General features: G+C 32.7%; 1 protein-coding gene and 1 long non-coding RNA gene across 3 annotated transcripts in view; one reads left to right on the top strand and one right to left on the bottom strand.

Moving 5' to 3' along the window:
• LOC141447839 (uncharacterized) overlaps positions 1 to 23,841 on the top strand; it is a 158,503-nt gene extending 134,662 nt beyond the window's left edge. The window contains exons 2-3 of one of the 2 annotated variants that reach the window (XM_074115720.1): positions 21,080 to 21,249; positions 22,686 to 23,841. In XM_074115720.1, coding sequence (XP_073971821.1) covers positions 21,080 to 21,249; positions 22,686 to 22,919 — 404 coding nt within the window. In that variant the 3' untranslated portion in view covers positions 22,920 to 23,841. The remainder of the gene's footprint in view (positions 1 to 21,079; positions 21,250 to 22,685) is intronic. The other variant, XR_012454614.1, reaches the window with a different exon arrangement.
• LOC141447840 (uncharacterized) lies at positions 23,679 to 25,343 on the bottom strand. The gene is made up of 2 exons (XR_012454615.1): positions 25,236 to 25,343; positions 23,679 to 23,803 (listed from the first exon to the last, which is right to left on the bottom strand). It is a non-coding gene; the product is annotated as an uncharacterized lncRNA (long non-coding RNA).
• Positions 25,344 to 25,493: the final 150 nt, after the last annotated feature.

Genomic DNA, 25,493 nt, shown 5'->3' with positions numbered 1-25,493 from the left:
TTTATTTCATAATTATCGATAAAACTTCCATTTATTGCAAACCATTTTTTTTAAATTTTTACGTTAATTTTCGTTAAATGGCTTCTGTATAATTGGTTTTCTCCCATATTTAATTAGATTCAATTAATATTTTGTAATGCTTTATTCCAGTTTTACAGAGGCATTAACCTGTTAAGTGTGTTTGACGTGTGTATACTCGTACTCGTTTTGAAAAATATAAAATTGCCATTAACTATAAAAAAAACATTTTAATAAAATACAATAAGAATATTATTTGGTGGGATATTTCCTTTATCTTACTAATAGAACTGCCAAGTATTTTAAACGGAGTTCATGTATGGTCTCCGCATTAGAGATTGGAGAATTACGGACACAAATAAAAGCTCTCAACCCTTGTACAATGCCATTTTTTACCTTAGATAGAGGTTCAGACCTCAGTACGAGAATGATTTCATTTTGCCTAGAATTCAAAGCTCTTTTCTTCCTTGTAAAAGCACTTACGTCCCTAGTTAACTAGAGCAATGCATAACGTAAAGCGGTGCAAGATTTTGATTGAGCACAGAATGCTCTGTAATCTATAAACCCCAGAGATTGCAGAAAATTGCTGTGACTATTACGACGTCGAAAACTTTTGGTTGTTTTGCCCTGCGTTCGAAGTGTGCTAAATTCGAAAAACTAAATTCAACGCTTAACTGGTTATAAATAATTATCTCTAAATAAGGCTAAAAATTATAAAATTTTCTTTTAAGTTAAATAAATTATTTTTCTATTAGTAAATATAAAAATTTAGTTTAAGTAATTTAGACACTCTTAAATTATACGAGGGTCGTTTGAAAAGTCCGTGCAAAGTCAGAGAGATAGCACCACTGGCACGTATCGAGGTTATGTTTAGTTAGTAGCATCTCTTGGAAGAACACACACCAAGTTTCAGCCAGATCGGTCTATTTCTTTGTGTTTGGCATTCGTTTGAATCGAGGAAGTCGTGTGATTTTCAAAAAATGGACGAAAAAGAATTTCGTGTGTTGATTAAACACTACTTTATGAAAGGCAAAACGCCTCAGGAGACTAAAGAGAGCCTTGATAAACATTATGGTGACTCTGCACCTTCGATTAGAACAGTTTATAAGTGGTTTCAAAATTTTCGGAGTGGCCATATGGGCACAAGTGACGCTGAACGTTCTGGACGCCCTGTTGAGGTTACTACTCCAGAAATCATTGATAAAATCCATGGTATGGTGATGGATGACAGAAGAGTGGAGGTGCGTGAGATAGCTAGTGCTGTGGGCATCTCGAATGAACGGGTACATAATATTTTGCATCAACATTTGGACATGACAAAGCTATCCGCAAGATGGTTGCCGCGATTGCTCACGCTTGACCAAAAACGAAATCGTGCGAAGTGTTGCAAGGACGGTTTGCAGCTGTTCCAGAAGAATCCGCAGGACTTTAAGCGTCGTTTCGTCACTGTAGATGAAACATGGATACATCACTACACTCCTGAGACCAAAGAACAATCTAAACAATGGGTTACCAAGGGGGAATCTGCGCCAAAAAAGGCGAAGACCGTTCCTTCGGCCGGAAAGATTATGGCGACTGTCTTTTGGGATTCGCAAGGAATAATCCTCATCGACTATCTGGAAAAGGGTAAAACTATTACAGGTGCATATTATTTATCGTTATTGGACCGTTTGAAAACCGAGCTGCAAGAAAAACGCCCACGATTGGCCCACAAAAAAGTCCTTTTCCATCACGACAACTCACCAGCTCACACCTCAGCAGTTGTGGTCGCAAAATTAATGGAAATAGGGTTCCAACTCGTTTCACATCCCCCCTATTCTCCAGACTTGGCTCCCTCGGACTACTATTTGTTCCCCAATATGAAGAAATGGCTGGCGGGAAAAAGATTTTATTCAAACGAGGAGGTGATTGCAGAAACGAATAGCTTGGACAAATCCTATTATTCGGAAGGGATCAACAAACTAGAGCAGCGTTGGACGAAGTGTATAAGCCTAAAAGGAGACTATGTTGAAAAATAAAAAAGGTTTACCCCAAAAAATTAAGTAGTTTTTATTTTTGCACGGACTTTTCAAACGACCCTCGTATAATAATTATATCAACACTATATTTGGTTTTATATTATTCATTTTTTTAAAAGTGTTTTTTTAAATGACATTATTCATAGATTACAAGTTTTTATTACGTTATGTGTGTTAATTTAATGCTAATTATTAATTACTTTATAATTTTTTTGCCTCTTTACTGAACTTTTCTTGCAGTATGTCAAAGACAACCGGTACGAATATGTCCCGTTTAAATATTACAACCTGACTGAAAACTGATATCCTTAACGTTAGACTAGCGAGTAAAACAAGTCGATCATATGATCAAAACAAAAATTATTATTAAAATCCACAACATCCGCCCGATCATTGAGAATATCATCATAAAGCCTTAAAAAAAAATACTAAATCGTGAAAACTGCTGATGATTAGCAAAACCAAAGAATTGCTAGTTTTTCTAAACTTGGAAAAGTGTAAAAAAAAAATAATAATATGAAATCTATACATTTTCAGCTTTTTGTGATTTTTTATTTTCATGTTATTATTTTTGAATTTATTTAATATTTTAATTTTTTCACTCGGCCGTTTTTCTGAAAACTACTATTTTAGATTCAGCAGGCCACTGAAAGGATACTTCCGCTTCAAAAAATGCTGATCTATTGCTGAAATGCTAAATTTGTAAAAAAACAGCTGATCGAAATGTTCCGAACAGTTTTTATTTTCTCGCACATCCTTTATGCGGAAGTATTGCGATCGTTCACTTTTTTTTTTAATTTTCAGATTCTACCGGAAATACACAATTTATGTACATACTTTAGGGTTTAGATAGAATAATAGAATAATTTTATTTTTATTCTATTAGGGTTTGAAACAAGTTTTTTAAGTATTGATGTGTAAATCTGTTTGATAGGGAAGGGATTAGCTATGCGGTTAGCATACTGGACTCCCACGCGGAGGTCCCGGGTTCGAATCCAGCTGCTGACCCTTAGATTTTCTCTTCCTAGGAGCTTCTTACAGCTCCACTGCCTGGTGATGGACAGTGTTGTCTGTAACGAGAGAACACTGGTTCGGAGGCAGTGCACTGCAATAAAAGCTCCGGGCGCCAATAACCGGAGATGTTGACGCGCCTTAAATCATAAAAAAAAAAAAAAAATCTGTTCGATCCCCCCAATATAACTCAAAAATGGTCACGAAACTTTAGAACGTTCAGTGCAGTGTTCATGACATTTTTCACACTCGTAAACATTGTGGTAAAAACCGCTTTCCTGTGTGATCAGTGAAATCAAGATTTCCAATTTTTTGCAAAACTGACCTATCTCGTTTTGTTCACTTATTTCTTAGAGTATTTATGAAACAGATCAGGAGTGGGGGGAGAACAGGAAACCAATAAAAGTTTATTAAGTGAGTAGCCTAGGTAAAAGAAGGTTAGCCTTCCATAGCCTAGACAACAGCAATCACCTTCTCAGACTTGCCTAAAGTGAAGAATAGCACAGCATGCAGCTGGGGCTCGAACGGCCGAGTGATTTACCGTTCCAATCCTCCTGTTTCCAAAATGCTCTTTAAAATGCTGACGTTTTACTCCTTAATTCTTCTTTCTTCAAAAAAGAAATCTCTTCCGATGCTGGCAGAAGTTTTCCTTTATGAATGTAACTTTCTATCCACAGTTATAAAAGTCACTGACAAGTCTATTTTGATCGTCTTAAACACAATGAATTTACTTTTACAGCAGGAAGTTACGTGAAACTGAAGCTGAAACGAATATTTCCTGTAAAAAAAAAAAAAAAAATAGATTTTTTGCCGTGATTGCAATACTTCCCTTTACCAGTAAGAGAAGATAACAAAATCGTTACAAAATAACTGTGGGCACACTTCTATACCATTTTTCGAAGAAATGCACAACACACAAAAATACAAAAAATAAATCTTTTAAGGATTGTTATCTCTAAATAATTAATCATTAGCTGACAATTCTAAAGTAGTTAATAGTTTACCTCGTCCAGATGTAACCAATGGTTTCTAGTGTAAAACCTAACTTACAGGTCAAAAAAACGTCATTTCATTGTTTAAAACTTGGGAAGTATGTTATTTTGCTACCTGGATGGAAGAAGTATCTCTTTGACTGGCAGTTAGTTACCTGAGTAGTCATTGAAGTAAACTTTATTTGATTTGAATAAATTTAAAAAATAAATAAATAAATAAAATTGTTCCTTTACCTCATGGTAAACATCGATTTATTGCTATTTACCAAACATTTATTAATATAAAAGCGGACAACCTTAACCACAGCCCCCCAAAAATTCAGTAAATTCATTATTTATATAAAATAAAAGTGGAAACCCCGTTGGTTTCTTGATCTAAAATAAAAAATTATTGAAAATAATGTCTGGTAAAATCCCCACATAAATGAAACTAATTTTCTTCAATTTTAGTGTTATATTTATTATTATATAATATTTTATTATTAGATATTATATTTTATTCTTTCGTTCTTATTAATGTTTGCTTGTTACAAAATAAAATCCTTTATATAGCAATAAACATAATAATAATAAAATGCCTTGCCGAACCAACACTTTTTGTATACTGTGCTAAGTAGTTACAATAATATTCCATAGAAAGCGCTAGCTGCTTGTTACAACACCTAGTATGGTAGCTGGGCTAGCAGTTTCATTTCCATTGATCTTCTTCTATAAAGTTTTATTGTAACTGGTCTAATTGTTTACACATATCTCATTATATTAACACTAAACAACAATTATTTTAACACTCACACGGGTACCATAAATGAATTTTGTTATCCTCATTGTCTAACCAATGTCTGCCGTGTGCAAAAAGTATAACTTTCAGATGTTGAATAAAAACGTTCACCTGTAAAATTTTATATGAAGCAGATTTTTTTAAAAACTAATTTAAATTAAAGTTATATGTGTTATACGTTATTTTATTTGATTTTTAGGTATTCAAATGTAATAATTTGCTTATTATTACCAAATTAGAGTAATTTGTGCTCACAGCAGATTATAAATGGTCAATTATTGGCACATAACAGGTATTAGTGAAAAAACATTAGTATTTTATTATTTTTGAATAAAAAAGTGGCATTAATCAGACTTATACTTTAAAAAAATCATAAAACGGATGGTAGTCAGGGTCAATAAGCGGTTTAAGTACCTGTAACTGATTGAATTTAGATCGAGTTACTTCCAATGGGCCCTTCAAACAATGTTGAAGGTTCAGGATACTCTCGAGGAAGACGCCTTCGTTGAGGAAGTATTATATAATCATGTGGGCAGGCGAAGTTTGAAGCACATTTCCACTATTAGACCTGTATAAAAATCCTCTGATATCATTAACAGTGGGATCATCAGGACTGATAAGACTAAAAATTGGTGGTTAGATGCTCCGTAATCTTATTTGATTACTTTAGTTTTCTTAGTTTTTATTCTGACAATATTCTGGCTGATGCACATTGCGTATTTAGTGACCACAGTTCACCGTATAATGAGTTAGAGTCACATAGCAGTCTTTTTATACAAAAATTTGGTTAGTAAACTAGTCGTAATAGTCAAAAATGTCGAAATCTCCAAAAAAAAAAGTGCAGATAATAGATATTGGTTTGACAAGGACGATATGTTCACAGGAGCCAATACATTTCAAAATTTGTTATTTTGGTTCCATATTAATACTTTATATATGACTAATTAATATATTTCGACTTGATCCAACACTCCCGCCGCCAAAAATAATGTAATTTTGCCAAAAAAATATTATAAATTAATTTTTTTTAACAATAATCAAGTAAATTGCGATCAGAGAAATGACTATTCCCAATGAGTAAATGACTATTCCCAATGAGTAAATGACTATTTTAAGCGATAAATTCTAACTTTAAAATATTTCTAAATTCCAATGACGTCATGTTCTTTTAATATAACTAAATCATTAAAACTAAACTCTTGCACTCCTCTTAAGTTTTTAGTATTTCTAAAAAATTCCCATATCTCATTAAATAAAATAAATGATAAGTGTTTACTAAAATTTGTCTGAAATTGTATACGTCATCACTTGATTTCATAGGAACCTTGTCTTTAGAGATAAAGGTCTCATGCCTCTTCTTTAAAAAAAGTAATAACTTTTAGTCTAGACATTTGATTTCATAATTTAAAATTATTATATACACCTAATAGAAAAGTACCTAAATTAAAATTGAAAAATGTTCGTCTAAGATAATATTTATCGCAAAAGAAAACTGATTGTAAGAACTATTGGAATGAAGCCCATAGTTTTGGGTTGTGGTTATAAATTTTGGTTAGTTCCATAGAATTCGAGTCCACTTTTACGATCTTCGAGTACAAAGCTTTTTACCACATTTAAAAGGAAGTAGTGCCAACTTGCTGATTTCCCATTTCGGAGTTTCCGTTTTGTGGTTCCCTAAGTTGTAAAACAAAACAAAAAATGGATTTTATAAAAAGTTTATGTATTTTTTTTTTTTTGGTCAATATAGCACAAAAACGCTTCCATAAAGTTCTGGTCTACTTCCGGCCAGTTCGTACTAATTTGAAGCTCGACGTTTTTCACTTCACATTCCGATTTCCGCTTCTTTTTTGTACTGCCAAGTGATCTTCTGGCAATGACATCGTCTGTGTTAGTTCTTAAAGATCCATCTAAATCTATATATATATTATTTTTTTTTCATTTAACTCGTGTAGAAACAGAAGCAACGATCTTGTAAATCTTCATTACAATGTAAAACTTAATACATGTCAACGTGAATTATAAAGTAAATAAAACTATAGTTCCAAATTAAGAAAACTACTATAAATCTACCAAAGGTAAAAAACAAATCTTGTACTTAAAGTCTTTAAATAGCAGTAAATTTGTAGTCTATTTTTTTTTTTAAGTTGGCCATTTGTTTGACATTTAATGCTGGCCACACATGGAGTGAGGTTACGTTTTTTTTAAAGACTGTTATAGACATCCGATCAATCAATCAAGATCTTCCATACACTGTACCACTTGTTCTTATTCATTTAATTGCTAAACGTCTATGTTTGAAACCTTTTCTTTCTTTTGTTTACGAGATTATACAGAGCTGTGTGATTTATAAAGTAGCTACTGATGTTTACCTAGTTTGTACCTTTAGTTACATTTCTTTTAATGATTAAGGCCTTTTTTTCCTCCTCGCTCTGTCTCTAAAGTCAACCTTGCGGGATGAATAACTAGTAAGCAAAAACTAGCATTTAACAGTGTTCGTACTTATTACCACTTTTTAATGGCGTGTTTTGTATTTGATCGGAGGGAAATAAAATCAGGGCTAACCTTTTTCGTTGGCTTGTTTTTTTCCCTTACTTCACATTGATTTATTTGTTCACTTTTATTATTTACATATTTCTAAAGAAGTATTGAAGAAATCGTTCTAGACGGCGATCTAGTTCTATTATTATAGAAACATCATTTCTCTATGTAACTAGATGTAATTAAGTTGCAGACAGAAAATTCCTTCTTTTTTCTGTTTTACCATTAAAACTGCAAACAAGTCTTTTAAGTTTCTGCAACCGTTTTTTTTAAAAAAACAATGTTTACAAACTATTTAAGAACTGATTTTTCTGTAGTAACTAATTTCTAGCCAATCTGATCTTCGTGCGCCAATTAAAGTTGAACCTATCAATAACGGACACTGGCGGGGGAAAGCAAAGTGGCCGCTGTTTGGAGGTGGCCGTTAGAAGGAGGTAGGCAAGTTTCAGAATGAAAAAATATGGGTTTTTTTCCAAACACCTATTTAAAAATTGTTTTTTATTAATAGATTTAAAAACGTACATAATTGCATAATTATTTAGCTATATGATATGCATCAAGTTTTTCTTAATTATCCAAAAAAATTGTCAAAAAACTACATATTATTGACTTATTTAATAATTTTTATAATAATCATCACATTTATTCATAACAATAATAATTTATGGTAAAATTATCATCAAACTATCATCTGTTATTAGAAAAATAGAAATAACCTTTCGGTAAGTTGACAATGGCTAGATTTGGTTTTTGTAAAATCTTCCAACACATTTATTTTCTCTTCTAGAGTTAACCACTTTCATTTTGGAGACATATCGGAAAAAATAATATTGTTCGTCCAAAGTAATATTGAAAAATGATTAAAATGGTACAAGATGTATGGAGCTTATATAGGAAACTTTAGGAAAAACCAGAAAAAAACAAAAACTTGAGAGGGGATAATTCTTTTTATCACCGCATCAAACGAACTTTTAATAATAAGGTGGTCGTTGGTGGGAGGTGAAACATATAATCCGTTCCCTAAAATCAATATCCGCGGTCGCTATGTTTGTAGAGTGACCGTTAGACGGAGTTTCTTTTATATAGAAAGTGTATAGAGGGGTAAAACGGGAAAATCCAATAACTGTCCGTAAATAGAGGTGGTCGCTAGTGAGAGTGTCGACTGTAATCGCATTTTTCATGGACATACTGGACCACAAAATATTTTAATAAATTTTCCAGAGTGGGGTTGGGATAAAACTAGAAAGCCTTTCATATGAGTGATTAATTTACCACTTTTTTTTAAAGTGGTTTTGTAATTTGTCAGACTTTAAATTGTAAGGCAATGCGGTGATGTTGGACAAAGAATATTTAAAAACTTTTATTGTTCTCAACGTTTCGGATACTCTTCACCAGAAGCTTCTTTAGGATCAGAGCTAGACCTTTCTAAGTTATCTTCGTGAAACCTAGAATTATACGGCAATAAAGTTTGAATTATTGGGTATTCACTCATAATTTCCGTTTATTTTATTATTTTTAATTGTTAAAATAATATCTTGATACTAGTACCACTTAATACCAGTATCTTAATATTTTAATTCTTAGTTGCCCTAAGATATGGTCTTGTAAGTGTCCACTCTAATTTATTTTTCACAGAAAACAGTTCAAAATTAGTGTCTTTTTTTGTCCTTCTTCGAACAAAACTAACTAATTTAATTGCGGTTTACCATCTGGACAGATCTATACCAAAAAAGAAAAACCTCAAAAGTTTTTTCGAGAATGATGGTATGAAGGCTGGAAAATGCTGTAGGCAAGAGATAAGAATCTTCGGCCACACAGATACCTGAAGTCCAAGTTACCCATGCTACAGTCTATCTATCTATCTTATATGACTGGTAACTGACTTCACTTCTACCTGAGACTACTAATCCCTGTAACCTCCTCCTTACACAAGTTACCTCTACGCTTGTTCTCTTCTGGTTCATCTTCATTCTAGCCACCATACCAAACATCAAACCCATAGCTCATCAACTCAACTGTTGCAGCTTGTCACGAACTACAACCATAACTTATATTACATATATGTAGACTTCATTTCACTTTCGGTTTCCATCAACTCAGAAACCTCCTAACCGACAGGAGATAATATCTCTAAGGTTATCTACTTTTTTTTAAGTATCCTTCTCTTTCATTCTCTTTTCTCTCTAAATCTCCCGGAAAAGGAAGTATTTTAATACTGCAGAATTTGGAAATTCGCCAGATAATAAAAAGTATTTCTTCTGTTAATGTTGAGTTTATGTGTTGTCAGCATTAATTACAAAACATGAATTCACTTGAAACTAATATTTGGTTTAGGTAACCAAATATTAACTGTTAGGTATAACCTAAGCTTAATAATTATTTGGATTACAAAATATTTATATACGAGGGTCGTTTAAAAAGTTCGTGCAAAGTCAGAGAGATAGCACCACTGGCGCGTATCGAGGTTATGTTTAGTTAGTAGCATCTCTTGGAAGAACACACACCAAGTTTCAGCCAGATCGGTCTATTTCTTTGTGTTTGGCATTCGTTTGAATCGAGGAAGTCGAGTGATTTTCAAAAAATGGACGAAAAAGACTTTGTGTTGATTAAACACTACTTTATGAAAGGCAAAACGCCTCAGGAGACTAAAGAGAAGCTTGATAAACATTATGGTGACTCTGCACCTTCGATTAGAACAGTTTATAAGTGGTTTCAAAATTTTCGGAGTGGCCATATGGGCACAAGTGACGCTGAACGTTCTGGACGCCCTATTGAGTTTACTACTCCAGAAATCATTGATAAAATCCAAGATATGGTGATGGATGACAGAAGAGTGAAGGTGCGTGAGATTGCTAGTGCTGTGGGCATCTCGAATGAACGGGTACAAAATATTTTGCATCAACATTTGGACATGACAAAGCTATCCGCAAGATGGGTGCCGCGATTGCTCACGCTTGACCAAAAACGAAATCATGTGAAGTGTTGCAAGGACGGTTTGCAGCTGTTCCAGAAGAATCCGCAGGACTTTAAGCGTCGTTTCGTCACTGTGGATGAAACATGGATACATCACTACACTCCTGAGACCAAAGAACAATCTAAACAATGGATTACCAAGGGGGAATCTGCGCCAAAAAAGGCGAAGACCGTTCCTTCGGCCGGAAAGATTATGGCGACTTTCTTTTGGGATTCGCAAGGAATAATCCTCATCGACTATCTGGAAAAGGGTAAAACTATTACAGGTGCAAATTATTCATCGTTATTGGACCGTTTGAAAACCGAGCTGCAAGAAAAACGCCCACGATTGGCCCACAAAAAAGTCCTTTTCCATCACGACAACGCACCAGCTCACACCTCAGCAGTTGTGGTCGCAAAATTAATGGAAATAGGGTTCCAACTCGTTTCACATCCCCCCTATTCTCCAGACTTGGCTCCCTCGGACTACTATTTGTTCCCCAATATGAAGAAATGGCTGGCGGGAAAAAGATTTTATTCAAACGAGGAGGTGATTGCAGAAACGAATGGCTATTTTTCAGACTTGGACAAATCCTATTATTCGGAAGGGATCAACAAACTAGAGCAGCGTTGGACGAAGTGTATAAGCCTAAAAGGAGACTATGTTGAAAAATAAAAAAGGTTTACCCCAAAAAATTAAGTAGTTTTTATTTTTGCACGGACTTTTCAAACGACCCTCGTACGAATAAATTGTCGATATAAAACAAATTGCCATTCTTTTTATTTTCTATACAGGGTGTATACGGAGGAGAGGTCGAAACTTCGGAAGGTGATTCAGCAGCTCAAATGCAACAAAAAATATTCTATTCACTTTGGCCTGATTCTCAATAGTGTCCAAGATATTTAACATTCTTAACTTTTCCGTCGATATTCGCGTTTTTCTCCATAAAAACGGCCGTAACTTTTCTATTCTTTATCCTGCAACAAATCTGCTTATTCCAAACAAATAATTTTTTGTGGCGATTTTACGTAGGCAGCTATTGTATTTTATTACTACTGTAATTTTTACTTCCGTTTTATTAAATAATAATTGTTAAAAACTAAAATGGTTACTTTTCTTTTTGTTCCTTCTCCAAAAATTGACATACGAGTACATTAATAATTTGATATCAGTGAAAAGTCGGTTACGAAACTTCCCAGTTTTCTGCATTTACACCCCTCTGTTCGGGGTAGGGTTTTATTAAAAACAAAAGTCTTGAAGCTCAATAAATGCACAACTTTTTCTGTAATTGGGTGACTCCTTGATTCATTAATCATTGAAAAAATACAGTTGAAAATTTTAACAAAAATCATCGAGAACGAATTTTTTAGACATTAAAGTAAACATTTCATTGTTAATAAGAAACGTTTTGAGGCTCTAGGTTAAACAGATTTATAGGAAATTTAATGCTCTTTCGTTAGGAATGTGCAGATTTATTGTAGGATAAAGGATAGAAAAGTTATGGCCGTTTTTATGGTGAAAAACGACGGAAAAGTTAAAAATTCAAATATTTAGGACACTATTGAGAATCGGGCTAAAGTGAATAGGTATATTTTTTGTTGCATTTGAACTGCTGAATCACCTCCTGAAGTTTCGATCTCTCCTCCGTGTACACCCTGTATATTCATCTAAAAGAAAATCGCCTATGGTAACCTTGTTCTTGCAACTACCAAATTACACTACTCCGATCTCGCAAACGGCGTCAATTCCCCGTACTCTGTATAAACAGAAGAATCGTACTTGAATTAGTTCTGTATAAATGGTTGCTAATGATTTTTTTTAATTTTTGAACTCTGGCGAGTTATCTGTTGCAAAATTTTAAAAGAAGAACTGTATGCCACAAAAGTCCGGATTTCTGAGAGTCTACTGTACTTATATTTATGCTGGGTAATCTCGTTATTTCATCCTTCTGTCTGACTTGCTGAAAAAATTGGCTTCCAAAAACTGATGTGAAATAATCAGAGAACTTTAATTCCCAACATTATTTATAGTTTGAACTCGAACTTCCAAAGTTAGCCTTAAAAGTGTATTGTCTACAGTTTCGACGAGGCTTTACTTCCAAATAACGATTGGTGTTGCGTGCAGTTAACATTATTTTATTTTAATATCTTTTATCGTCTTATTTAATAAATTCTTAGATTTGCAGTTCTCGTTCTAACCGCTCGGTTATCAGTTTCATTTTCACATTAACACTTCTTTATAGATTCAGATATCATCATTGTAACCTTTAAGAAAGCATTAAGCTTATCTTATTCTTGTTATCCAATCAATAAAATATTTTGAATGGCATTTGTATTTAGGACAGTGACATATTGTAGGTGCACTTCTTCCAGATAAGAGGCACTTGATTAGATAAAGGAAATGTATCAATTTTATAATGTGTAAATAGTTATTATTGTTAATAAATAGATTTTAAAATTATTCCGATATTATTGGGGCCATTTTCCTCGATTTTCCATTCTGAACTAAGACAGTAAACTTAACCTAAACAGTATACTCAATGGTCTCTTATCAGTGAATTAGTGATGATAACACAATGAATATAGGAAATAAGGAAATTTCTCTCCCACCTGTTCAAGTCTGCCAAATGATAGGAATAAAGAAACAAAACAATAGTACCAACTTATTAGGCACCTCCGTCGGGGTTGGTAGGTACTTCCTGTTACAATGAAGGATTACACCCTTCTACAATTTAGAACTGCACCGTCACCGGATCAACAAGAAAAGCTTATTAAGTTTGCCTAACATTATCAAGTTATTCAGGAACGTTTGGACACGTTTCAAAGAGGAAGGAGATATGAGTGGTTGGTAAAGAAAACAGCAGCCTTATACGTTCATAATCTCCGCCCAAGAACCTGTGGTCAACTGTAGCCAGTATTTAGGATGGTAACAGGCTATGATTTCTCGCAGAAAATGCCCAACAGTGCTTGGGTTTTGCTTGATTTCGCTCCATTTTCGCATCTTATGTTATCTTATGATTATTTTTGGATTTTTGGATGGCGGCATACCTTCATAATAGAAGAATAAAAAGATTGGACGCCCATTAGAAGGGTGTTAGGTTACTTGCCTAATGTGAGAGGTGACGTTTGCTTTTCTCAGTTTCTTAAATTTCCATCAGGTTTACTGCTTATCGATTGTTTAAGGCAGTGGTTCCCAACCTTTTTAAGACCAGGGACCATTTTAATATTTTTGTTGTTAGCAGGGACCATTAGGTTCAATATCATAATACACTACAATAGGATGAAAAAATAATTTGCCATTTCAGTCGTGATACATTTATTCTGCCGAACTTTCGACCTAGGGATTAGGTCATCTTCAGGGCTAGTTTACAGACAGTCCATGAACAGACAAGACAGAAGACACACCAACCCTGTAATGTAAAAAAAAAAAATACTTTGTAAACTAGCCCTGAAGTTGACCAATCCCTAGGTCGAAAGCTCGGCAGAATAAATGTATCACAACTGAAATGGCAATTATTTTTTCAACCTATTGAAACTATGAATCAGTCACCAAAAATAATGAACAACAATAATACATTACTTTTAGATTTTAAAAAGAAATTTTAATTAACATTGCGCTTATGTTTTCAGTTATATTAATGTGCTTTTTGAGCTTGCACTTTCTTAACAAGATAGGTAGGTAATCCTGGGATTTGATGAGATTGCTCAAAGCGGCAAGCACATCATCATCATTTGCTTTTTAGTCGACTCCCGGACTTGTTTTTAGGCGCTCTGCACACGCTCGACGTTCCACTTGCCGCTCTGCACACGCGGCCGCATGTCAAATAAATATATTATTTTAAAAATGTTAAGTGTTTCACGGACCATATTTTAGTTCTTGCGAACCACTGCTTTAAGGAAAGGTATGTTCAGTTAGAGCTTTAAGTTAAGACGATATTTGTTCAGTCACTATTTCTCAAAAAATATTTTCGAATTCTCATTACTCTAAATCAGCGGTTCCCAATCTTTTTTCATTAGTGTACCCCATTACCTGATTATTTCCTTAGTGTGTACCCCTAACATATAATATATAAATACAAAAAATAAATAATCGTATTCTTGATTTTACGTATTGGCCCTTTAAATTAACAGCAAAACAATCTGAATATAATGTGTCTTGTAAAGAACATATACATATGATATGTTCATATTAAAAAGATCATCTATGAATAGGTAAACATTTCAAACCAATAACTATTGCAGGGGTTTTATTATAATAATTTTGTAATTAAGTTGTAGGAATCATTTATTATATAATTTTTTTCTCATTAATAATTTATTTGTATAATTTTTATATCTTCCGCCATAATAACTTTTTTCTGCAACCATGTAGGGAAGTTCTCATTACTCAATTAAAATCAGCTGTGTAATGCCCAACTTCCCACACTAGTGGGGGGAAATTCCCATTAGTGTCACTTTCCGCACTAGTGTGTGGAAAAACTTTATTGTGCTTCCTTGATATAAGAAGTTTTGTTATTAACATAAATATTTTCTGTAAAACTCTAATAAGCTTATTTAACGTAACTAAATAATTAAAAAACGAATATTAAAAAAATAAAATAAAAATTGAAAGGAATATAGAAATAAAAATAATACTTTAATAAATAATTAGATATTTTTAATTATAACAGTTAAAAAGGTTATAGTGTTACCTTATAGGGTGCGTTCCACTTGGCGACCACAACGACCACGACCACGACCGCGATTTTGGCCGTTCCACTTGCTTGTGAGCGTTGCGATCGAAAACCCAAGTAGAACGGACTGTGGGCGTTTTAACCGTTCATGTAAACATTGCATATGGCGGCCTCGAAAATAAGTTATAAGCTTGAAGAGGTTGTTTTTTAATTTAAACCCCATTTATAAGCAGTTATAATAAACTTTATTAATTATTGGTAAAGTTGACTTATATTAAAAGAATATATATAATTCAATTTTTTATATTACATTTTAGTGGAGTATTTATAAAATTTACGTTTAAATAAAATTAAAATGTCTTTTGTGGCAACAGTTGGATATTTATTAATAATGCTTTAGAAAGTTCTTTATCTAGTTCCGATTAGAGTGGAATGTAATTTTACAAAATCGCAATGATAAAAAGCGAAAACTTAGGCCACGTATTATTAGCTATCAGAGTAATTGATCTTTATTCAAATGAAGAATTTAAAAGTTATTTCAGGTAAATGATTTTGTGTTATTCAGTGATTTAGTATGTAAAGGGATAAGTAATTATTTATTTATTTATTTTTTGGAGACTTTCGAGAAACACATTCTATTATTTACATGAAATAATACTTTCATTTACATGAGATAATTTTTTCGGTCGCCATATTTTGTTTTAAAAATTGCGCCAACTCTGAAAGCCCACTTCGACCCAGCTCTATAGATGGGGCGTTGTGGTCGTTGTGTGGGCGAAAATAATGACGTCATTAGTGACGTTTTCGCCACGACCACAACGACCGCGGTCGCCAAGTGGAACGCCTAAAAGTATGTTTTGGTCGTTGTGGTCGCCAAGTGGAACGCACCCATAGAAATTTAAAATGGATTCTAGTGATTCCTGTTTAGAAAACACTCCTCCATCAATAAAAGAAACAGCAGAAAATGTAATAAGTAATGTAAATACGTAAGTAATGTAAATAATTGTAATATAACAATAAATGTTTATAATAAATAAATTACTTTTTGTAGACTGTAAAAATGAAATTTTTAATTTTTTTTAGTTAATAAATGGTTGCAGAAAAAATATAATATTTAACTCTAGTGTAAAGTTAAAATCGCTTCGCTCGCTCGTGCGTGCAAACCCTGCCTCGCGTGAGGAAAAGTACTACTTTCCACACTTGTTAAATAAATAACTATTTTTTACGTACCCCTAAACAATCTTTCGCGTACCCCAGGTTGGGAACCGCTGCTCTAAATAAACATTATTTCACTCAGTTATTAATCATAATAATAATAATAAAAACTCAAATAAGCATTAAGTAGTTCCAATTAATTTTATATCATTTACTTTACAACAAAAAAAGCAACTCCTTCACATTCAGTAATTAAAAGTTCGTAAATACACTTTAAGATAATGGGAAATTCCAAATTTTTAAATTTTTAAATATTTTCTTTGATAATAATAATTTGAGGTTTTTTTGGACTCTGCGTTTTTGTCTATTCATCACTTTTCCTTAAAACTTTTTTTTTTCTTCTTTTTTGATTAATTTTTGTCTAAAAACCATCTTTTTGTCAACCGATCGATTTGTGTTTTTCTTTTAATAATATTTTGGTATTCAAGGTTATTTCTTAATTGTGAGTTTTCCACCTAGATTCTCTCTCCACTCTCTCTTTAAGTGATTGTACCATAAAGTATTTGCGGTTTATGAAGATTTAAGTATAAAAAATAGTTTGAAAAAGTATATAATTCTCCAATGAATACAGGTATTAAAGAAATGAAGCGAATATCATCTTGAATAGAAGCAAGCGTATTACGAGTAAATACATGTATATTATACATACACACACACAAAAAAAAAAAATTAATATGTTTATTGAAGGTGCAATGTAATGTAGGCGGTAGGAGAACAGTTACAATGTGTTCATCAATCTGTGATTACCAGCACAGCGAGGGTTTGGTCCAATGTTATATTATAGTTCACAGAACTTATTGTGAACTACCCTACTATAAACAATCTCTGCCCCCGCTATTTCTGGTAGGCTGGCTGATGTTGTACTTCAACGGCCTCTCTCCCAGATATCTCTATATCCCTACCTCTCCATCCAATAATACTTTTGTTATTCATTCAGTGTTTTTATTATATACTTTGAGAGCAACGTCTTACCTAGTCTTGTCAGCTGTTGACAGAGAGATTTTTGTCAACACTAGAGCTGGTGAAAACGCCATGGTACAAAAAAAAAATATTGTTTACCTCCTCATTGGCAAGGTTCAGCTAACTTGGGACAAGAGAAGTTATCCTCTTGGCTTAGGATTTCTAGCTGTAACCGCTGAGTTGATGAAATAGGATTTGTGTTAAGATGGATTAGACTGGAGAAAATCTTTTGAGTAAAGTAATAAATAATCGGAAAAATGAATTTTTTAAGCTTAAATATCCTTGGATTTTCTTGAGGAAATGCAAAAGAAATATGTTTGAGCACTATATAATTTTTCATTTTTCATCTGGAGTCTTCTCAGTCGCCATTTTCTGTAAAACACATTTTCCTACTTCAAAAAAATTATTTCTGAAACTTTGTCGCCGTCCCAATACTTCTATTTAGTATTTAGTAGTGAAATAGAGTAAAAAGACGCTGGCAATTACTTACCATTTCTTCGTTTTCCTTTCCTTATGCTTTATAAAATTTGTATAAGATATTTCCTTCAATGAAGCAAAAGTTTGAAACTGTCCTCCGGGTAGGGCAGTTGGATAAAGCGAGGTTGATGGTCAAAAAATTGCTCTAAAAAGCTTAATGTTGTTATAAACCAATCTTTGACAATTTTTCGTTAAAAATAAAATTCCCAAATTTTTACTTTAAAATATTGGCTACATCCTCGACTTTATGTATGATTTTTTGCAATAACAAAGCTCAAAAATAGATTTCAAGAGAAACTTTTTGCTAAAAAAAAAAAAATGGTAAACAACGGAATTTTTCAAAAATGGTTCTATTTCCTCTTACTTGTTAAAACAACGTTGCGCTAAAACGTGTGAATTGATTTTCATCACTGAGATGTCAATTCTATTCTGAAATTTTATGTAAAAGTGCCTTTTGGAGGGTTTCAACGCTGTAGATGCTATGGGAGAAGAGTTAACTCTATAACACCTGCAGATACCTTTGCCATAACAGAATAGATTTATGGAAAAAGAAAGATCCTTTAAAGAAAGCAAAGATAATTTCATACTTGTAATAATTATTCCTATTTCAATTATTTGGATTGGATTCAAAGTTTAATTTTTGCAATTATTCGTCAAGAATATTATTTCCTGTTTCGGCCGGAAAATTTAGAAAATTCAAAGAAACACATATCACATAAAGGTCACTAAAGTTAGAAAACAAAAATAAGTTATATTTACTTTATTAATTCGTAACTTTTCGAAATATTTATTGCGTCCATATATTTACGACCTTCGCAATTCGATAAGGTGGATGATAATATACGAGTACGTCCGTCACTCGCCGCTTCGAATTTCAACTTACTGTTCTTTCTGACATGCTTTTTTTTATATTTTTGTTGATAAAAAAGCAATTTATATAATATTTTGTTGCGTATTTGTTTATTATTTTATTAGATGTAATAAAAGAGACATTTTTTTTTTTTTTTTTTGCAATTCACTTATACCTAAACTGGGGCAGAATGGGTAAAAGAAAATAAAATCGAGGCAGTTTGGGGCTGGCATTTATACCAACCAGGAGGAATTTGGTCAAATTGTTTGAGATAATTGATTTCTAGAATCATCAGACGGAAGTGTCCAAGGCATTTTAAAACGTCCAAAACTCGAAATGGCCTGTTTTTTTTTTTTAGAATTAATAAGTTTAAATTTAGAACGAAAGTTTTGCGGTGTTCATTATAGTAGACTTTAAATTTGTTTAATAACTTATCTAATGCAATTTACTCGAAATAAGCACCATTAGCAGAAGCCCATCTTTGCCAACAATTGAAGTATGTTTTGAAATTTTGTTGTGGAACAGCTTCTCAGCAGTTATTCCCCCTTCATTAAAACTAAAGAACAATTTTAAATAATACTGATGCTGATTCTAAAGTTATCTGAGTTGGCGGAAACATTAATTTTTTAATTAAACAAATTAGTTTAGTGGTAACTGCATTGGACTAAAACTCAAGAGTTTGGCCTAATTATTTCCCATTTCTAGATGCATCTACAGCTCATTTTTCAGTTTTATCAATAATGAGCAAATATTTTACGGAGACTAGCATTAAATGCATTGATAAAGCTCTAGTCGATAACGATCTTTTCTGTTAACACGTTGTTGCAGTAGAACAATTCTTTTAATTATATCTCCATTTTTTTTTTCCTTGCGCAGTAAATTCATTCATTTTTAAATGAATAATATTTAAAATTTTGCTTCATTATAAATGGAAGCACACAGCTGTGTTGATCTGTTACTCATCTCTAGCGTATTATTCATACAGCAGGTGCAATATGATAAAAATACTAATTATGCCTGAAATATTGAAAGCAAAATGGCTAACAATAAGTAATGATTGGATCAAGAATTCTAATCTTTTTTTTAAATTTTTCTTTTAACCAAGAGGTTATCGCACGGCTATCTGTTATCTTTTTAGTTAGTATACGTGTACTTTATGATCTCATAAGCTTGTAAAATTGAATCATCATTGGCTTTTCACATAAAAATGTTCATATTGATTCAGTTTATGGCAAATTTAACATATTCTTCGCAATAAATTGGTAGTAAATTAAATTCTTGTAAAATAAATTTATATTAAAATACTTACAGATTAAAGGAAAATCTCATTTTGTATCAATCAAAATATTATTTTCTTAAAAACCGAGTAGATTTCTACTAATTTAGGAGTAATTTCTGATAACTAAATATCTCTTTTAATATTTTTTACCTTTTCTACCACTCAAAAGAGTAAATATTTTTATCTATAAAGAAATTATATCTTTAGTTTCAGTCGGAAATAAACATTTTGAACACAAAAAATAGTTATTTATTTAACAAGTGTGGAAAATACTTGACACTCGAGTTAAATATTATATTTTTTCTGCAACCATTAGATTTATTAACTAAAAAAATTAAAAATTTCATTTTTACAGTCTACAAAAAGTAATTTATTTATTATAAACATTTATTGTTATATTACAATTATTTACATTACTTACGTATTTACATTACTTATTACATTTTCTGCTGTTTCTTTTATTGATGGAGGAGTGTTTTCTAAACAGGCATCACTAGAATCCATTTTAAATTTCTATAAGGTAACACTATAACCTTTTTAACTGTTCTAATTAAAAATATCTAATTATTTATTAAAGTATTATTTTTATTTCTATATTCCTTTCAATTTTTATTTTATTTTTTAATATTCGTTTTTTAATTATTTAGTTACGTTAAATAAGCTTATTAAAGTTTTACAGAAAATATTTATGTTAATAACAAAACTTCTTATATCAAGGAAGCACAATAAAGTTTTTCCACTCACTAGTGCGGAAAGTGACACTAATGGGAATTTCCCCCCACTAGTGTGGGAAGTTGGGCATTACACAGCTGATTTTAATTGAGTAATGAGAACTTCCCTACATGGTTGCAGAAAAAAGTAATTTTTACATACATTACTTGAAAATCTTTAAGAGCAGATATGATTTAGAATAACTCAAACATAGAAATTCTCAGTTAATTCAAATTTAGATCTTTCAGAAAGGCGATAATATAAAGTTTTGGTTTTTGTTTGATTAACCAAAATTGTTATTTTACTGAAGCGATTGTTCAGTTTTTGCGATTTGTTTCGAAAACGGTTTTTAAAATTTTTTTGAAACTTTGTATACTCATTATATACGTGTTTATCTTTTATGAGAAATATTTTTTTTCGAATAACAGCACTTGTTGTTGAGTAATTTGGTGGTCCTGTTTACACTCACTTTCTTAAAGAGTATTAATCTTATATACCGAGTTTACAAAAACTCACAGAAAATGCATATTTCCTAAAGGTTTTTTGTTTCTTTGTTCATCACTTTCTTTAAAAACTAATACCCTTATTTTAATTACATTTGTTTTAGGTGAGAAACCGTTTAAATGCGAATTTGAAGGCTGTGACCGTCGATTTGCGAATAGTTCAGATAGGAAGAAACATTCACATGTGCATACGTCAGATAAACCTTACAATTGTAGAGTATCTGGCTGTGATAAGTCGTACACCCATCCTAGTTCACTGCGTAAACACATGAAGGTAACGCATAGGTTTTTTTGCATTATTAAAATGGAAATATATATTACTAGGTATGTATTTGGAATACATTGTACAACCTTATAGTTGTACAATTTTAAGCAACGATAGAAAGGCTATCAGAATGTATTATCTGTGGAAAAGGTTCTGTCTTTAACTAGATTTAGATTGTTGTCCATTCTTTTTGGTGACTGATTCATAGTTTCAATAGGATGAAAAAATAATTGCCATTTCAGTCGTGATACATTTATTCTGCCGAGCTTTCGACCTAGGGACTAGGTCATCTTCAGGGCTGTGGAACAGGTTTCAGATTGTTAACAATGATTCTATTAAAATGAATATCTATAATATAATGAAATTTACAAAAATTATTTAAACTAGGTAAAATTATGTAAACTAGGTAAATAATTTTTGTAAATTTCATTATATTATACATGTTCATTTTAATAGAATCATTGTTAACTATCTGTAAACCTGTTCCACAGCCCTGAAGATGACCTAGTTCCTAGGTCGAAAGCTCGGCAGAATAAATGTAACACGACTGAAATGGCAATTATGTTTTCATCCTATTTAGATTTAGATATTAGATTTTGAAAGGCGGGACGGGACCGATGCCCCACGGCACCGCAGCCACAAGAGGCTTATCTAGTAGATGAAACCTCCCCTTCTAAGAAGGTTGAGGACTTTCCCTACCAGTTCCTTTTGCGCTACTATCTCTTTTGGTCTCAAGGTACCAAAGATATCGTAGCGCAGTTTCTCGATTGCAACGCAATCGAATAACAGGTGAGAGGCCGTTTCTTCCTCTTCCTGACCACAATCTGCACAACGGTTCCGAGCTAATAAGCCCTATCTTGTACAAGTGCTTTCTGAACCTTTCTGAAGGCCTGTAATCAGAGTGATCTGATTTCTACCCAAGCCCAGAGTCACTTTGGTTCTTTGTTTGCACAACAAGGGCATAACTCTCTGGCTGTGTTTGACACCCAGGAAGCATCACCCAGTACTTTTCATGTTCTCTCCAGAAGTGGTTATCTAAAACTAGAATCGATGCTTGAATACTATGATTCAGAACGCCCTCCACAAATCGAACATAGAAGTTATCAGTGCTAAGTCCAAAAAAAACTTTGACAACGCATTATTATCCTCAGCCACTCAGTAACCTTTCTAATCAGGTTCATTTCAAAATTCCAACTGTGCTGAACCATGTTCCACTTCTTTTTCTTTCAATATTACAAAAATTCGTTGACAGATGCGCAAAGGTTGAAACCACATACAGTATCTGGTCCATGAACATCCGCTTTCATAATTACTTTTGCGTTTTATTATTATAATTATTATTATTAATGTTACAAATGTTGTTACTTTATTTTCTTTGTAAAATAATTGTTGTCAATACAGGTCTACAATGGTTAATAATAAACTCATGGAAAAAAAACTTGCAGGTACACGGCGGTGGTAAATCACCACCACATGGTTACGATTCAGAGGATTCTAACAGCTCTTCAGCTGGTTCGATTAGCGTGGCCGAGCCAGGAATTACGGGCGCCAACGGCGGGTTACAGTTGGGCGGACCGCCTCCACAGTGGTATGACCATACGGCCACGGGTCCCACAGCGCCTTCGCACTTCCACCATAGCTTCATGCCGCACCATCATGGTGCCACGGCCGCCTACTAGCACCAAGACCAGTATTAGCCAACAATACTCCTACTTACTACATTCTATTAAATGTTTAATCAACAAACCGAGGACTAAATTATTTTGTATACGTATACATTTGCTAGGAGCACTTGAAACTTTTGATTAATCTTCTACCGCAATATTGTAATATAAAATTAAAATTAAATATAAAAGAACGTTATATTTAAAAATTTAAAATTGTAAATACACGGCTAAATGTATCTGTAAATTTTGTACAAAAATTCAAATTTTTATTATTATAATTTTTTTTTAATTTTCTAGTATTGTATAATTATTTTTTGTAATTTAAGTTGCGAAAAATGTCCATGTGTGATTTGTATAATAGGTTTTTATTTTGTGTATATTTATGTTAACCTTTTTTTTTATTTTTACTTTTGCATAATACATGAAATTTAAAAGAGAGAAAAAAGAAAATCCAATTTCAATGCTTTTTAAAAATTCATCTGTGATATAGCCGTAATGATTTTGCCCCCATTTGCCCCTAACAACTAAAATTGAAGACACAATCATTGCCTTAATCACTTGAATATAATTAATCTTGTCAAAAAAGAGCAATTTTTTTAATTACGAAAAGTATTCATTGTCTATTCTCTTTCTCATTTAAATGCAAAAAAAATAAATAAATCTTTATTAAAATAAATGTGCTTTATGTGTGGAAATATTTACAGAAATAATAATCATAAAAAATAGTGTAAGTTTTCAGTTTTTCTTTATTTTTCTTCTTTTTTTAATTAATTTTGTTTTTTTTTTATAACAAAATGTTGTTTATTAAAATGCAAGAGACATTCACTGTTGTGCCTTCAGTTGTATAATAGTCATAAAATTGTTTACCGACAGCAGTTCTAAGTGAATGAAGTCCTCTAACAAACAGAATAATAAATTTAAAAAAATAAATTAATACTATGTTTTGTACTAATAAACTAATCCTTTCAGATGTTTATCTGTAGTAGCCACAAAGAAAAAAAAGGTTTGGAATTCTACGAATTTGCAAATGATTCCTTGAAATTGGTTTTTTAGACCTTTAAACTGCTCAAAATGGTTGAAAGCCTAAAGGTAATTTAGGGTAATTAAATATGGAAGCGTTATTATGAGATAAGCATAAATTGTGAATTACACTAATCTAATTTATTCATCTATACCACTATTAACATCAGTAATATTACGAGGGTCGTTTGAAAAGTCCGTGCAAAAATAAAAACTACTTAATTTTTTTGGGTAAACCTTTTTTATTTTTCAACATAGTCTCCTTTTAGGCTTATACACTTCGTCCAACGCTGCTCTAGTTTGTTGATCCCTTCCGAATAATAGGATTTGTCCAAGTCTGAAAAATAGCCATTCGTTTCTGCAATCACCTCCTCGTTTGAATAAAATCTTTTTCCCGCCAGCCATTTCTTCATATTGGGGAACAAATAGTAGTCCGAGGGAGCCAAGTCTGGAGAATAGGGGGGATGTGAAACGAGTTGGAACCCTATTTCCATTAATTTTGCGACCACAACTGCTGAGGTGTGAGCTGGTGCGTTGTCGTGATGGAAGAGGACTTTTTTGTGGGCCAATCGTGGGCGTTTTTCTTGCAGCTCGGTTTTCAAACGGTCCAATAACGATGAATAATATGCACCTGTAATAGTTTTACCATTTTCCAGATAGTCGATGAGGATTATTCCTTGCGAATCCCAAAAGACAGTCGCCATAATCTTTCCGGCCGAAGGAACGGTCTTCGCCTTTTTTGGCGCAGATTCCCCCTTGGTAACCAATTGTTTAGATTGTTCTTTGGTCTCAGGAGTGTAGTGATGTATCCATGTTTCATCCACAGTGACGAAACGACGCTTAAAGTCCTGCGGATTCTTCTGGAACAGCTGCAAACCGTCCTTGCAACACTTCGTTTTTGGTCAAGCGTGAGCAATCGCGGCACCCATCTTGCGTATAGCTTTGTCATGTCCAAATGTTGATGCAAAATATTATGTACCCGTTCATTCGAGATGCCCACAGCCCTAGCAATCTCACGCACCTTCACTCTTCTGTCATCCATCACCATATTAAATATTGTAGATTAAAAATGCGAATTTCAGTTGTTAGGGAAGAAAACAGGTTATAAGAAGGAATTGCGTTCAAAATAAGGAATAGAGAACATTCTTTAATGCTTAATTAAGTGAATACAATTTTTAGAATATACCTACAGCGGAATTTAGTTATATTAGGTATGGAAGATTTTTTTTGAAGATATAATTAAAGATGGGGATGAAGAAGAATATTAAAATAATTGTCTTTAAGTAAAAAAACAAAACAATTAGCTACCTTTAATCGTTGTGCACTGTGGGGTTGGAGATACGCCCTCCAATCATGGCTAATGGGGTTATATAATTGTAAGGTAAGTAACATTAGTAATTTTTATTAAGTTCTGCCATTAAACAGCTGATTTATTTAGTTTCTAGTTCTTTTGGTGTCAAGCTTTAAGAGATTTTCTTATTTGAGATGCAAGAAAAAAAATTATAGTAATGACAAGTCATATCCGATTGGTGGATGCAAAAAGAAAGAGAAATCGGTACATCTTCT

Source organism: Rhodnius prolixus, unplaced genomic scaffold, assembly GCF_049639745.1.
Source record: "Rhodnius prolixus isolate KJV_2025 unplaced genomic scaffold, Rpr scaffold_13, whole genome shotgun sequence".
Lineage (NCBI taxonomy): Eukaryota > Metazoa > Arthropoda > Insecta > Hemiptera > Reduviidae > Rhodnius > Rhodnius prolixus.
The sequence above is the reverse complement of the archived record's forward strand: the minus strand, read 5'-3'. Positions and strand labels throughout refer to the sequence as shown.